The sequence below is a fragment of the Colossoma macropomum genome, unplaced genomic scaffold (genome assembly GCF_904425465.1).
Source record: "Colossoma macropomum unplaced genomic scaffold, Colossoma_macropomum, whole genome shotgun sequence".
Lineage (NCBI taxonomy): Eukaryota > Metazoa > Chordata > Actinopteri > Characiformes > Serrasalmidae > Colossoma > Colossoma macropomum.
Window position 1 is genome coordinate 24,028,885 of NW_023494785.1, and position 16,915 is coordinate 24,045,799.

A 16,915-nucleotide genomic window follows, 5' to 3' on the forward strand; every position below is an offset into this window, starting at 1 on the left:
GATACAATGGGAAGCTTGAGCCCTTTTGCCCTCAGACTGTGCAAGTGCCCTCTTGGTCAGCATGTGTCTTATATGACCATTCTTTAAGATCTGTTTCCGTGAAACAAGGCTCACACAATACCTTTGGTTTTATCTGAAACATGATTACACTGTCTTAGTTGAAAAGAGTGTTTGCAATATGCTGTAAATTAAATTAATTTCAGCTCACATTCAGGTTGCCCTTTTATCCATTGAGCCCCCAGATTTGTCTGTTCACAGGCCTGGTCTCAAATGTTCCAATGTCTCTGAATATCACTGGCGTTAAGATAGTGTAATTAGACAAGATAGGCTTAAGGATGTTAGGAGATGACGAATTCTGGGGCATGCAGTTCAACCTGTCTGTATGCAGGAAGAGCAAACCTGGTCCTCTTCAGTCTGGCAGCTGGTGCTGGCTAGTGCCCAGTTCATCTGTCCTGGATGGGAAAGAAAGGCGAGACTGGCTTTTCCTCTTGCGCCAGAACACTGTCCCTAGTTTCCTCTCACCCTCATTTATTGCCAGACAGACATAATAATATGCCTTTCCATGCGATACAGTAACACAGAGTGGCCTTGATATGCTGTGGCCTGTTTTCTCAGATGAATAGTTCGATTTTATGTTCATTCACATTTATGAAAAAGCATAGACAGGCACAAACATGTCTACACTAGGGTTTAATAGAAGGACCATGTCATATACTTATATATATATAAGTATATGACATGATAAGTATATATATATGGTGGTCTCTGACTTTTGCACAGTACTGTGTTTGCATTATGACATATTCTCAAGACTTCAAAAAACATGAGTTATAAATGCATTTATCAAATGTGTATAAACACAATATATTACGTACTTACGTACTTATCATTCACTGTCAAATATACCTTCTTCTCTACCTCTTGAATGTGCAGCATTCATAAAAACATTTACAGTGTTTGGCCTTGAGTGCAATAGTCTGCTTGAATCATAGATATACTGGCTCATGTTGATGGTCATAGATAGTGATGTTCTATCTGTGGGTTTAGTGGGATTGATGTGAACTATGCTGAGAATTCTTGTATCTGTTCTCTCTGTGGACTTCGGACTATGTGTGTGTGTTCAAAACAACCCAGGGGAATCTTAAAAGAAGCGTTGAAATGAAAAGCTTATGAAATAGCAAGAGTTCTTCACTGGTCTGCTTTTTATTCATTTCACTTCCAATGATGGGGAATTATATTGTGGAATTCACAATATATAAAACATGAACATGCTTAACATGCTTCAGCTAACAAATATACTGTCTTACTGGGAGGGAAATACAACAGGTAAAATTTATGATCATTTACTGCTTTACAGTTTTTTCACTAAAGTGTATTTCAGAATATTTGAATGGCTCTGCATGTTTTTTGTTGCACAGGTAAGTCAGTTTTTATCATTTGACCTTTTTAAAGCTCTGATTATATCGACATATATAGTATAATCGACAGTGACAGGCGCAATAAACAGCAGTAGTCGTTCTTATTCAATGTTTGCTGCCTTATTCTCTTTTAGGGCTGGTATCTTCTTGTTTTAATCAGTGGAGGTTATCAAGCAGCCTGTTGCTCATTGGCATAATCAATAATGTATTCACCAGCACAGTGAATGGATTGGCTGTTATGAGCATGAAGGCTGTGATTGGCTGAGGCATGATGCTGTTTTGTGTGGGAGTCGGCTGTGAGTAGTGGAGGATGAAGGAAGGGAGGGGCATGGCACAGCAGATTCCTGCACACTGAGTGAATGTGGGTGGGAATATGAGCTTGTGTGTGAGGAAGAGCTGCAATAGGGACAGATTGGACCAAAGATACTGCAAGTAGCCTGCTGAGGATAAGTAGCCACTGAAGAACACAGAGAAAGCGACAGCGAAGAGACAACAGAGTCATCTTGCAACAGGTGCGAGACGGACAGACTCACTGAAATTTACCTTATAGTGAGAGAGAGGAGAAACCCAAAACAGTGAGAGAGAGAGAGAGAGAGAGAGAGAGAGAGAGAGAGAGAGAGAGAGAGAGAGAGATAGAACTAGTGTAGCCAGAAAGGACACTTACTGCAGAACTTACCTTCGCATCCAGTCATGGACTCCTGCAGGTCCATCCAACAGGAAATCAATACTCTGAAAGGTACTCACACTCCACTTCACTGTGCTCTAAACACCTGCTGCGCTTCTGCATCCACCCTTCTTCTGTATGCTCCTCTTTTACCTTCTTTTCTGTCTCTGAGATTTGGCTTAGACTCCTGAAGGAACCTGTAGAGCAGCGGAAAGTTGATAATGCTTTTCCTTCAATTGAGTGGGTTTCATGTCAGGTGAACTTCTCAATGTCACAGTGACTTTTTCACTGTAGATAGAGCGATAGGGAGAGAACATGGAAAGTGTATGTGTGTTCAGATTCAGAAAGGATGCAAAAGGGGAGAATGTTTGTGTTTTTTTGGCACAGCAGGGGATAGCTGGGCTGGGGAGGGTTGTCTGACTGGGGCATTGTTTGCAGAACTGGCGGAAGTCCTGGCAGACAGCCTGACATTTTGTGTGCTTGTGTATGTGTATACATGGGTCTGCATGAAAAAGGTTTCATCTTAATTCTCATTTCAGAACCTGTAACATGATCTTGTGAGACTAAATGTTCAACTTCCTGTCCAGGAAGAAACTTCACCATTAATAGATGTCCTTGGGTTAGACTCCTAACATTATATTCACCTACCAGTACCTAGTGTCTAACTATCTTAGGGCCCTGGTGCTATTTTACCTTGAATTAATTTTAAAAAATGACAAAGTAATTACCCATGACTCACTATTGCTGTGTCTCTCTGTGTGCTGCAATGTAGGATAATGATACATTACATTATTGTTGCATCAACCCAGGAGTCAGGTGTCAAACTGCTTTAGTACAGATATCATTAAGTCGTTAGGAGGCCCGCTACCACTGCATGGTCATTAGTTGTGCCACTGCTTCCATGTTGCCCTGAATAAGGGTGTCTACTAAATATTTAAAATGTATAAGCGAAACTCTGTGCACCTGTGAATACTCATGACTACTAAAGCTAGGCCTTCTGTTGTGCCATGGATGTAAAACCTCAGTCAAAAACAAGGAAAAAACACCTCTGTGACAATGCAGATTTTTGCAAGCACCCTTAGGGTATCTACTAGAATGTTAGCATACTGTATATGTTCATAAGTTGTTGTGCAAAAAAGGGAGTACCACAGTCTTCAGAGTCCTCAGTAGGCCTGAGTGCATATGCCTTCTTACATTTTTTAATAATGGAACAGTTCTGTAGATAAATCTCAGCTATGGACCTGAAAGTGTTGGACACATCAAAACTCAGCATTGATGTAATAATTATATAGTCATATGTCCATAACATGCCCTGTCAACATAGGATGCTTAGTGTCTACTTACTGAAACAGCCAAGCCTCACATTTGCCTTGCAAACCAGAGAACAAAGAGCATCTCATCAGGCCTGTGTGATCCATTCGTTTATGAAGCACTAGCTTTTGTGTACACAATAGGTCTGGTAAATGTTGGAGTAATAAAGGCAGAGAGTGCAGGAGAAGTTGCTTCCTCTTCAGTTGGCTGGCCTGCGCTTTACCTTATAGTAGTTTCTGTTCTCAGCATATTATCTTTCCACTGAGAAGGAATGGGAATTTTCTGTAGGACAGATATTGAGCATGTGATGAATTAAAGGCATGTCTCTGATATGTGAGTAAGAAAGTTGCAAGAACTACTAGACTAGAAATTTCACTGTACCTCACTGTAATGTCACTGCAGTAGCCCGTAGTAGTCAGTTTTCACTGGCGATAACAAAATTGTGCTGTATTTTTTTAACATTACTTTCCATGTGTAGCTCATTGAAACAAGCAGAGAAATTCTATCAATAGTCCAGATTCAGAACCTTCGATTAATACTACATTTGTGCTTGTAAGTTGAAGAAGAAACATTGTATTATGATGAGAACTTGATAAAAAGGTATTGCTGTGCATAAAGTCCTGTTCTGCAGAAAGAAAAAAAAAAGATTCTGTATGTAAAAACGTAATTAGTTATGTAAATAACTGCTGTTACGCAAGTATACTTATAATATCAGTAACTGCTTTATAATACTGCATTATTCTATTATATTTACACCATTACATTTAAATATACCAGTGATAACTCTAGACTTTTAGAGGTTAATGCGGTCATAACTGTAAAGGTTATGGTGTTGATTGTGGTGTGCACCTTTCATACACATGAGGACTTTGGGTCAGCTATGTTGCTGTATGCTTTGGAAAGTCTCCATCGTGGGGGCTGACATATCACTTCACCACTGTATGTGAAGGGATTTTTCATGGTGCTGTCACTCTGATGGTAAGAAGATTCGCCTTAATCCTGAGCATTCTCAATGGAGAACAGCGTAGGAAAGAAGGTGTGTCTGGCCCAGTCAGTTTGTCGATGAGCCTATCAGTCTAGACTCATTAGACAGTTCCAGTAACCAGTCTGTGAACACTGGCACTTCGGTGCAAATATAGGCACGCACATATTAAGTCACGTCTCAGTGCTAGATTGATCCCGTTTCTCTGACGGTATATTTAGAAGTTCTTTTTCTAGGACTCTACCTCAGTAGTGGGGATTTTCGCCATGTCATGGTTCTGGGAAATAAGAGGAGAAGTGGGCAGAAGGTAAAGGACTGGATTGATACGTTGTTGGACAGAGATTAATGACATCACCAGCAGAGCTGAAGCGGTAGGGGGTTTGTCTCACACTCTCCACTGCAGATTGATTTTGGTCTGAGCGTGTGGACTTCCTGATGGAAATCTACTGCTATACAAAGCTTGCCTGACCTACCCCAAAGATACACTGCTTAGCACCATATGCTTATGATAGATGATTGGATGCTGTACAGGGATATGCTGCAAGCTTTTGCTGGCATACTCTACAAATCTCTTGGAGCAGTGGGAATACCTGTCCAGAAGAGCATTGAAATAGAAGCTCATCTGAAAACAGCACTGTTTAGTTGTTACATAGGACTGGTCAGTAAAGCCAAGCTGGAGATGGATCCATCTTTCTCAGGTCAATAGGCCGAGTACATGTGCAGGATGCATCCTTTACAATGAAAGAACTCTTGGTAGATATGAGCTGTTGAACTGTCTCTAGCCTGACTGCACTACCATGCAGCATGTGTAATGTATGGAGACAAATAAGGCCACTTAAGCCAAACTCGAACTGGATTAGTTGTATCTGGGAAAGTAATTTAAGTGATCGCTGATGAGATCCGTGACCCACTATGAATTCTGGAATGTCTGTAGTCTGACAGGTAATAATACTTCTGTAATTTGCTGAAGTCAGAACTGTAAGAGCTCTAGTTTATTCCATTTGCTAGTGTATTGTGTTGTGCCTGTTGAATAATGGTAATGTGTTGTCATGTACAGGAGGATATGAATCTAGTGTCAGTCCAGGCCTTAAATTCAAGCAGGGGTCATTTGAGGAGATTACACAGACACTTTATCCCACACAAATTGACTAATCAATTCTCTAACAAATTCTGTTACAGAACCTCCTCTGGTAAAACTAATCCAGTTCAAATAGTACTCAAGAGTCACTCTGTTGATATAAGGCATCACAGAAGCCTAAAGCGAGCCACTATATTGACTATGGGGCCTAATAGTTAACATTGAACTAAAATGTAACATTTAGCATTTTAAGATTTACAATTACTCAAAGTTATTATTGAGTTGTTGTATTAAGAGTGAACTATTTCAAGAGTGAACCATTCGTTGAATATAATTGTGATTTTAAAATGTTGCTGTACTTCATTTGTGTGTGTTTTTTGGAATTTGCCCCAGTCACAAGCTGAAGAAAGCAGCATCATTAGCCTAGCAGGGAATTCCCTGTCCTTCCTGCCTGTGGCCTTTCGGAAAGTGGTCTGCATTCCCTGTCTTCCTGTCCGCTGGCCCCCTGAGCCTGGAGGAGGCGACCCGTGCCATGCCCTTTTTTCCGTTTTGCTGCAGAGATTGTTGTTAATTGTGCGTCAGTCGTGGAGTGCGTGTGTCAAGGACAGTGCGCTGTGTGTGTGATTTTACTGTTTGCACATGTGCGTATTTATTGAGATTTTTTGTCTTTGCATTGTCTGCACATAACACACACACACACACACACACACGGATGTCCTTTCTCTCTGCTCACTGATTACATTGAGGAAGCAGTTTTCATCTCTACACAGAAGAGCTGCACATGATGGACAAATACTAGTATTGGCAGAAGCCCATATTGCAATAACTATTAACAAACAACAATATCTTGTGCTGACCTACTACCCAGCCATGTAGTTCCAGTTCTGCAGCCTCTACAGTGCACATTTTCCTGCTATTACACCACTCATTAAGGACTTGATACATAATTGAGTTGAATCAGATGTTTTGCCTTTAAGGTTGAGAATCACATACAGCTCCTGACAAATAAATAAATCTTTTCATGTGTTTTTAAATGTTTATGAGCTGTTGCATTCCTTTTGGCTAAGATAATGTACCTGTGTTTAGTTTTTACTGGGCTGGCAAACCATGCCCAGGACAGCGGGTACTGCCAGTATCTGCATGGGCCAGCAGCCTGGCATCTCCTCTGGACTCCTCTGTTCTTTTGAGTTTTGGCCTAGTTTCCTAGTATCTCACATTTCTTGGTGCTACTTTTGGTGCACAGTGTTACACTTGTGGTCACACCACAATTTAAAGCCTCTTTATTACTATTATATCCTAACCACTCAGACGCACAACTGTGACAGCATTCTCTCTCCATACTTTCACAGAATCAGAAATTGTTTTTAATATCTCTTGATTTTGAAATCAAAATTTTAGGGCAGAATTAGAAATTGACATATAAAGTAAAAAAAATCATAAGCTGTGTTATATTGTGACGTTATAACATAAACAGCTCATATTACTAACTACTGTATTTAAAAATGTTCCAAAATACACAAACAAGAATACAAGAAAAGCAGATTCTACACTATTTGTGCACACCTTCTCTAAATAACGAGTTTGTTAAAGGTCTTCAGCATGGTCAGATGACTGAGTTAGTCCAGTATTCATGCAGTATCCAGTACCTGGTGAGTCTGTTAAGCTTTCCCTAGTTGTTCTTTTATGATAAATGTCTGCACTGCCCTCTGCTGCTTTGTTAGAACCTTCACACTATTAATCAGTATTAAGAGCAGCTTTATGGCATATGACAAAACTGTTTAAATGTGGAAACACAAAAACCTGCGTGTGTGAAGACAGTTTGTAGGCTGTATGTGAGTCTGTTGACTCAGTCTGGAGACGTTTCAAACAAAGACAGGAAAGGACACAGTGGGGGAGTTTTTTAAGATTCCGGAAATTGTGTTTACTTGTAAAGAATCTGTTCATTCTAGATGAAAAGCCAACCTCTCTGTTAAAGTCGGAGGCCACTGTTTTCTTTTGTCGTTTTTTAAACCTTGACACACCAGGTTTTGCTCCTTTTGAGTAAAACATTGGGCAACTGAGCAACTGCCCACCCTAAGATAACCTGCTGTGCAACTATTTCTATGTCATATCAGAAATTTATATTGTTCAAGACCAAGTCATACAACACTGCCTTTTCACATTTGGCAGCCAAATGAATTGCAATGAATCTCAATTCTGAGTAACTGAGCTATCCATGCTTTGCTCAAGGATGCGTTCTTTTGTAGCAGAATTTGATTTTTAGGTAAAAATAAAATAATCCTCCTTTCCAGTAAAGTAAAGCTCGGCTGATTGTTCAACACAGTTTTAACAATAAATGGTATTAAATGCTGGAGTTAATATAAAACTGCTAATTCACCTTTTAACCCTGAGGATTGGCTTGCAGACTGCTGGTCACCATAGCAACGCTAGCAGCTAACGAAAAGGCAAAGAAAGAGGTTTAAGACAAACATCGATTTGACGAATATACTTATTTGCATTCCTGATACGTTTAATCTGCAACGAGAAGCTGTCAAACACTAAAAAGTCACGAGGCTGAAATCAGCTTCTCGTTTGCCGGCTTCTTGTTCAAATTTTCCCGTTCCACCTTAAATGGTGCAGCAGTTACATTCTACATACCATTTAAGGTGGAACGGGAAAATTAGAACAAGAAGATGTGAGAAAAGCGGCTATAACTGAGCTAAAGCTTAAAACAGAGCAAAGCGAGCGTGCATTTTTGTTCATATCACTTTTTTTAGCCTGCACTAGTACATTAGCACATACTGAGACATATGTACAGACAAGATGGTAAAATGGATATATAAAATGTTGTGGCTCCTAAATTGGTTTGATCTTTGTTGAAATGGCTCTTCTTAACATTTGGGTTGCCGACCCCTGTGTTAGCTTAATAACAGTACATGAGAAAATCTACATCCAACCTATCATAACAGTTTGAGCATTTACACAGATACTAAATAAATATCATTGGAAGTTAATAACACACCCTAAATTTGCACTACAATGTCTCATAAAATTGAAAGATATTGCTAGAGTTCTGTACAGATACAGAACTTTGAGCTCTACCTTCACAAGGTAGTTAGAAATTTAACACTTAATTTGTTCCCATCCTTAAAAGTCTACATCCACATTTAGCCCAAAATTTCTCACAGTTTTCTCCAGACATTCTTGCCACCAGATAACATATGACCTTGCAAGACTAAGCTTGCTACAGTTGCTACAAAAGAAAGCATTTGTGGGCAGAACATAGATTGTGGATGGCTCATTCACTGTTCGCTACCTAGCATTTGCTATATAGTGAATTGACCGGAGAACTACCATGGAGCAACCAAAATTTATCATTGACAATACAAACAGTACTAGAAAATGGCTGACACACTATATTGTGCACTGTTTCTATAATAGGGAGCGGTTCCATATATAGGCCAGGTGTGTAATTTTCAGACATTAGTGAGGTGTACAGCAGTGAGAGAAAGCAGGTTTTGGTTGGAGGCCTCTCCTATTGCCTGCTATTGTTTGTTACTCTGTAGTGGATCAGGGCGCTCCTGTCTCTCTGTCTTTCCAGTCCCATTCTGGGAATCCCATTAAACAGGCTGGCTGTGCTCCAGCTGAAGAGGATGTGTGCTAATAGAGCAGGGAGGGGCTTACTCAAAGGTTTTCCCTAAAGTTTAAAAAAGCCATGCTTTCTATTTATGTTTTGTAATCATTTAAGCTGAAGCAGGTTACACCCTGCTATTCTTTACATTCAGGAAGTCCAGTGCTCGAGTGCGTACTTTGCTGTTGCACCACCCCCTCCATGCGTACGTACCTGCACACACCCCAAATATTATACTCATTCACACAACTCTCATTCAGTTCAGCAAGCTTGTGTATTTCGTGTGGAATTTAACATTGGATGATACTCTGGATTCAAAATATAATAATGAACATGAAGATGCAGAAATTCAGCTTTAATTTGACAGTTTTTACATCTGTATTAGGTGAGGACTCACATGTTGTTTATACATAGACCTCATATTTCAAAAGTTATTGGACAAATGAATATAATCTAGGATAAAATGTAAATAGTCTAGATAACATTAATTTTACTGCTAATATCTGGCAGCAAATGTGTCAAAGCGATGTAATTTTAGCCAATACAGACATACATGCTTTAGATTAAATCTGCAGACTGCACTTTAGGTTCATGTCAACATTTAATTTCACTCCAAAGTGGTAGATTATGGAACCAAAGCAACAAAATCATCACCTACTTGTGAACTGTGAAATCTGTATGTCTCTTTGTTTGCAAACCATATAATTTAAAGATGTTCAGCATTATATTGTGCAGTATAAAGTCCCACACAGCCTGAGAATATAAACACATGGCTTATGTGTGCTACTCTTTCAAAATATAACTAATCTCACCATTCTGTTGCTTGTTAAATAGAGTAATCACTGTTTATTTTTTGATATGATGTAGTTGTCTGCACTTCATTTCTCTGTTGCCCTAAAAAAGACTTGGCCTTGTTGACTGACAGGCCTTACTTAAGCAGTCTTATAGACACACACTGTGATTTTAGAACACAAAAGAGGCGACATCACAATTCGGCTTGCTCTAAGATTGACGGAATGCACTAGTACACTAGTCATTAGCCTGAGGGAACCTGAAACTTTAATCGCTCTTCCTATATTATCTTTGTTTAAGAAAAAAAAATTAAACTCACGTTATATTGACCAATGACTGGATAAGGTTCTATAATCCTCTAAACGCAGTTATTTTCATCAAAACGTATTTATGCATTTATTCTTTGGAACAGTTTTATGTACACTGAGTTGCCAGTTTTATTAGGTACCTTGTATCTACACTCACTGGTTATTTTACTAGGTACATATAGGTTTATAGTTAATCTGTTGCTGCAGAATTTATCAGCGCCCCTCTACAATGTCCATCAATAGAAAAGGACCATGACTGACTAGACTTCATCTGGGTGGTGAATCATTCTCACCCACCCACTAGCTAGATCTTCTCCTAAGGTGAAGCCCAGCATTCGTTTCATCCGAGGCGTGTGAACTGCCACTACAGTTATGTCAAGTAACAGATTAGCATTGGTGATACATCGATACTATTTGTTACAGACCAAGTACAAGTACATATTTTTAGTACTTACCCATACCAATACATACTGACTAACCTACTTAGTATTAAATAATTGTTAGTTTAAATGAGTGCACTGTTCCTTAACAATTAAATCAATAAAATCTAGCTGATTGTAAATGAACTGCATTAGATAGCTATGTTACATCAATTGCCTTTGATTGAGTACCACTGCAGTGGAGAAGAGTGGGTTGTGTTCCACATCAGAAAAGCACTTCTGTACAGCTGTAAGTAAAGTATTTTTCATAGTTTTGATCGCAAGCTCCTTATCTGTCTCTTTCAACATCGGTCTCCCTTGGTCATCCCTAGGTAGTATCATGCTGGATGATGGAGGGGTGGGAGAGGGAGAGGGAGAGGGCCATCCTACCCACCCAGAGAGAGCAAGACCAAGCATGCTCTCTTGGACCCCCAGCCATGGGTAGCCAAATACGTCCCAACTAAAACATGCAGCCAGTAGTGCCCATGTGGTCAGAAACTGGAGAGTAATAAAATAACCAGTAAGTGAAGACACTGGTCAAAAACTCCAGCAGCACTGCTGCGTCTTATACACTCAAACCAGCGCAACCCAGCCTAACATATCACTACCATGTCAGTGTCACTGCAGTGCTGAGAATGATCCACCACCCAAGCATTGTACTTTCCCATTGATGGACAGTGCAGATGGTATTTGATCATTTGTGCAGCAACAGATACACTACAGCCAGTTATTGTAAACCTACAAAGGTCACCTAAATGGCAAGTGCACCTGATAAAATGGCCATTGAGTGAAGGTACAAGCTAGGTGTATCTAATAAGCTGACAAGACGGTGTATTTTTATGTTTAATTGGTTTTAAAATGGTGCCAATACATTCAAAGCGTTTTCAGAAATTAGGAAGTGCGTTTTAAGATTGAATTTAACGAGTTCACATTGTGGTATCTACGTCAAACTGTTTATCCATGTGCTGATAGAGGCAAGATACTTATGCTGTGGTTAATAATTTACTTTATGGCTTAGTGTATTGCTCCTACACCCATTCAACATCCAACATTGCACTAGTGCAATTTTACAATGGTAGACAACAGCTTGAATGCTTCTGTGCTGCATTGTGCAGCATTATGAAATGTACTCTGATAGCTGGGCAAATCCTTTTAAAGCAGGGCTGCCTGAAGGGTGGGCGTAAAGTTATTATTACCCAACACCCTCGCCCGTTTCACCCAGTCCTTTTAAAATTGTGTTTTTGGAGTATTTTTGTAACAAAATATAATGAACTGTTATTAAAAACATTTTTTAAAAACTTGATTTGAAACCTTTATCTTCTTTGTCTTTTGGTCCTACCACAAATATAACACTTTAGGCCCACCAAGACAAAAAGTTTGCACACCTTTGCTTTCAACTAGTATCTTTGAACATGAGGAATGAATTGGTAGGTTTATGCTACTTATGTGATGTGCACCTGAGACACACACACACACACACACACACACACACACACACACACACACACAGACACACACACACACTAAGGTTGTGGGAAGGGCCATACTAACCTGAATAGGAGGGGGGAGTCTCTAAGTTTGTAGCACAGCCATGACGTGGTAGAGAAAAAGTAGAAGTACAAGAGAGCGGGATCCACAGAGAAAAGAGAAGAAAACATAGAGAGAGAGTGCAAAAGACAGAGAGAGGGTTCAGTAGCTGTAGTAGCAGGAATCACTTGACTGCTCAGAATGCTGGACTCCTACTACTCGGACAAAGGTAAGAGATTATTGCATTTGAGGCAACAAAAGTAGCAGAGCGGCAGGAGAGACCAGAGCAGAGCAGACAACAAAAGGCAGAGAAAAAACAGGTGTAAGATGTTGAGTTCTGTTCCGGTCAGCTTGGGCCACTAATACACACCAGGTGTGTATGTGTGTGCATTTGCCAGAGGGGATGAGGAGAGAAAGGCAGGATCAGTGAGCTGTCTGTGCTGAAAACAGTGTCGTGTAGGATTAAAGCTGTGTTACATCACTTACTATCTGATTGTCAGACACATTGTTCCAGCACAGGTGGATGGGAGTATTTTAAATATTTTATGTGATATTTTTAAACTGCTTAGTCAAGGCGCCCATGATCATGCATGTTCGTGGTGCTTGAGGAGACAAGGATGTCAAACAGCAGCAGCCGTGGAACAACTTGGGGTTAAGTGTCTTTTTCAGGGCTGCAGTCCATTCTGATGATGTTCTGTCTGGGATTCACACCAACACCCAGGCATTTTCCCACTAGTGTTACACCTTTCACACCTTGCTTCTCATGTTTGGATCGGAAAGCTACCTGTTTGATTCATCATGCTGCAAAGTCTAGCAGATGCAATTATTTATTAGCATATAGTAGTAATGGCTGGGCAGTATGATGATATTCATCGTTATTGTGATGAATTTTGTCAAAGTATGACACAATATGCTTTTCTGAGGAACCCTGACCAACTGCATTCATTAAAAAAGACAATTAGTAGTGCACTGCAGTATGTGAAATGCTGAATAAAATCATATTTTATAAATGTGGCACTACTAGTTCCTTTTATGTCTGTTCCTGCTTATCAAATATCAAAATAAATGTGGTGTCAGATTGTGTTTTGTGAAGAATTGTGACATATTTTTCCCATATCGTCTGCCTTTGCTGTAGTGTGTATATTTCCTGAGTAATGTTTTTTGATCAGCATTATTTTGGCCAGAAAGATTTATGTTTGCTGGATCATTTGAATTTAATAGGGTTCAGTTATATAGGAACATTTAGAAGTGCACAGATGAGTATATGTAAAACAATTTTCATGCAACTGGGCATACATACATGTTTGAGAACTAGCAAAATATGCATGTAAGACAGTTTAAAGCAAAGAAAAAATGAAGTCTGGAAACCATTTTCAGATTAGGTAAACTAGAATTTTTTAGTCACTGTACTTTAAGTGCTTTTCATGTCTAGTATGGAGGAGGTTTCAGCATCTAAAGCTGCCTCTTCAGATGTGCTAATGCTAATTAACACTGAAGCTATTTAGAACAATGTTAAATACTGAGGAAGAGGTTTTTACATGAGTTCATTCATCAGATTTGAATGAAACAATATAAAGAATGTCGTGTAGGAGTGCATTAATATATATTTTAACAAAAAGCGTTTTAATCAGAAATTTGCGCACTGTACAGTTCTGTTTAATCGGACTGATTTATCAAACTAACTGTCAGCAACTAAGATAAGCAGAGTGAACTGTAACAATATTTAATATTGGACACCATATTAAAATGTTTTGCAGCAATACAGTAATCCAGATAACATTTAGCTAAGAACCAGCATAACTCAGCATAACAGCAAAACTAGTAACTGTTACTAGTTTTGACATTGAGCTGTGAGTTTGTCTTCTGCAGAGTTTAATCCAAAAAGTTTCAGCTTCAGAAATGGAATTAATCAGCACCAGGTGATCAGGATAAAGTGTCAGGCATTATATGTTCCACAGCAACACCTTTCCACCATTTCTTAGCTTAATAATTCTGACTAATTTACTGCCAGCTGCGTTCTCACTGTGAGGACCTCTGTTGAAGGTTGATGTAAGAAGGAACATTTGGAGATGATTGTGATTGGTCAGTCATAATTTTTCAAACGGTCAGTTGCTTATCCATATGTAAATGAGTAGATGCTTGAAATGCATGCAGGGGCCTTCATGATTGAATGATCAGCAAGAAACATTACGGCCTACTGTGCATCAAAATCTTCTCCATTTTTTTTTTTCAGTTTTATGGCACGTTCAGAAGAAAGCAGCCGACTTAAATAACAATAAGTCATGCCCCGAACAGTGTTAGACAGCGGGGGCCGAGCTTCCTAGCACTTCTTGCATGCAGAGCTTGAGCTGTGCGTGTCTTCAGCAGCACTGAATGAGTAGCGGCTTTTCATGCTCAGGCCTTTTGGATCTTTCCTCTCATTAAAAAGCCTTCAGTGCTGCATTGAGTGGGAAAAGGTCTCTAATGCTTGCTGTCACTGTTTGCTGTCAGTGCCAGATCACAGTTGAAATTCCCCCCACCCCTGCCCCTTTTGCACACAGTGGCAAGAAGTGTGTCTGTCCATGCTTCGTGTACTGCAGTGTTTACCAGTCTGTGCTGTGCTATTCAGGGCAGAGCTTGAAAGAGTCTCCAGTATTGTTCTGTAAAAGCTGTGTCTGGAGTGTGTGTGTGTGTGTGTGTGTGTGTGTGTGTGTGTGTGTGTGTCTGCATGTGTGTATGAACGTGTCTGACACTGTTGTGTGTGAGCAATGTTGGGTGGTGGGAATATTTTCCCCAGCGGTCTCCTGCTAAAGCACAGTCTGTTTTCAGCTCCTGCAGCCAGTCAGAACTTCCATAATGCCTGCGCTGGCATCCAGTATTCACTAACCCAGCAGTGTGTCTGCACACCCAGCCAGCTTTATGAGTGTGGCTACAAATTCCTCTGCTTGTTTTCCAGTTAACGTGACAAATTACAATCCACTGTTCAAATGTTTGGAATTACTTTTCATTTTGATCATTTTCCTTATTATTTATACAATAATAACTTATACAGTGAGGATTTAAATATTATGAACTAGACATCAAAATGTGTTTTAACATTCCATATTTCAATATTTACACATTTTGGGGACAACAAAAAGTTATTAACTGAATATACTGTAATTATACAGTCACATGCAAAAGTTTGAACACCCCAGTCAAATGGCATATATTTTGTTGATTTTTGAAGTGAAAATAAGTACACATGCTCTACAGGGAACAAACGTACATATGGCTGTTTTCTGTGCACAATTTCTGTTTATTTGCTGAGATTACAAACTGTGATTTGATCAGGGCCACCTAAACGTCTGCATACAACTTTTCCAAACGTTGGTTATATGGTAAGTGGTATATTTACGATAAAATTATTATCTGCCTTGAGATTTGATCACCACTTTTGAAATACAAGGAATTCTGACATTCAAGGTTTTCATTCTTGATGTTGTACAGCTTTTAGAATTTGGACACATCTACATTTCTTACAGCTTCCTGATAATTATTTGAAACCTGATATATAGAACAGGACTATCTGCACAGTGTTTGCAAACTATTGGGCTGTAACGATACATGTATTTTCAGGCTCAAGGCAGTTTTTGATTTTGAGGTCAGGGTTCGATTTTGGTTTCAATTAATTATGTGTTAAAAGTGTCTTAATTGTACTGAACTCTGATGATATAAAGAAAGAAAAAAGAAGGAGAAAAGTAACATGTCTGTGTGTATAGTAGGAATCTTATGTAAAATATAGGGAACAATATAAAAGTAGATAGGATGCACCCAATTGCCTTTTGATCACTGACATCGGCTTCTACGGAAAACAAGAAACGGATACAATTGGAAGAGGCCATGTGTGTATAAGCGGCACAGTTTTAAATTTGCATATGCTGTTTTGAACGTTCATTTTTGATTCTTGGATACAGTATTGAAGTCATTACGCTCTTAATATGCTGTGATTCTGAAACTGTATGCAAACCTGCTCAGTTATCTTGTTTTAAAGGTGCACTTTGTAAGATTTTTAGTTTAAAATGTTCAAAAATTAACTAAAATTATCAACAGAATGTGAAGAAATAACAATTTTGACGTTATGTCAAAGACATCTATATATACTGTTACAGAGATGTTTACTGAAGCTAGCATGCTAACCAGCTAGCCCTGGCCCGTCATGTTTCGTAATACCACTTTGTACCTCAAGAGGCGATAGTGAGTCACTGCAGCATTGAGTCTGCCATCAGTCCAACATGAGAGGATGAAGAAGAAGCACTGTATTCTAACCTCTTGTCAATCACGTTGAAGGAATCTCCCCCCAGTTAGACCATTTAAAGATAGGTAGCCAATAAAAGCAACAGTAAACACAACGATGGCTGGAGCTCCTGGCAAGTGACCATTATCACCACCGCTGCCCACACCTGGCAAGAAACGTTCGGCAGCAAAGAAATGTCATAAGTAGAAGCAAAACATTGGTGTTGCTTTCCACCGCTGAGGACAGCTCTGGATGAGTAAAGGGGTAAAGTTTGATGCTGAAGTTGCAGCGTTTCTTCTAGACTCTTAAGGAGGAGGAGTAAAGACAGAGTATGAGGGACTGTGCATTTCCTTGTTTCTTATGATGGGGTGGACACTTTTTGGTCATATGTTGATCCCTGTTGTTTGGAGTGTGCAGTATGAATTTGATCATCTTACATATTGCTTCTTCAAACAATGCCTAGTCTGACCTAAATTACAACAGACAGTCTTTGAGCTTTTGTTTTTAGGTGGAAGTATGAGGAATGTCTGTTGGGCGTTTCTTTTAAGAAT

At 39.4% G+C, this 16,915-nt stretch overlaps 1 protein-coding gene across 7 annotated transcripts in view; it reads left to right on the forward strand.

Annotated features, from left to right (window-relative positions):
- plecb (plectin b) overlaps positions 1-16,915 on the forward strand; it is a 146,952-nt gene that overhangs the window by 39,950 nt on the left and 90,087 nt on the right. For 2 of the 7 annotated variants that reach the window (XM_036588005.1, XM_036588021.1), the window contains exon 1: positions 2,034-2,154. The exons of 3 other annotated variants lie outside the window; for them this stretch is intronic. In XM_036588005.1, the coding sequence (XP_036443898.1) occupies positions 2,109-2,154 (46 nt within the window). In that variant the 5' untranslated portion in view covers positions 2,034-2,108. Of the gene's footprint in view, positions 1-2,033; positions 2,155-12,168; positions 12,339-16,915 lie in introns of those variants that run through there. 2 more of the 7 variants (XM_036588032.1, XM_036588048.1) reach the window with 1 other exon arrangement.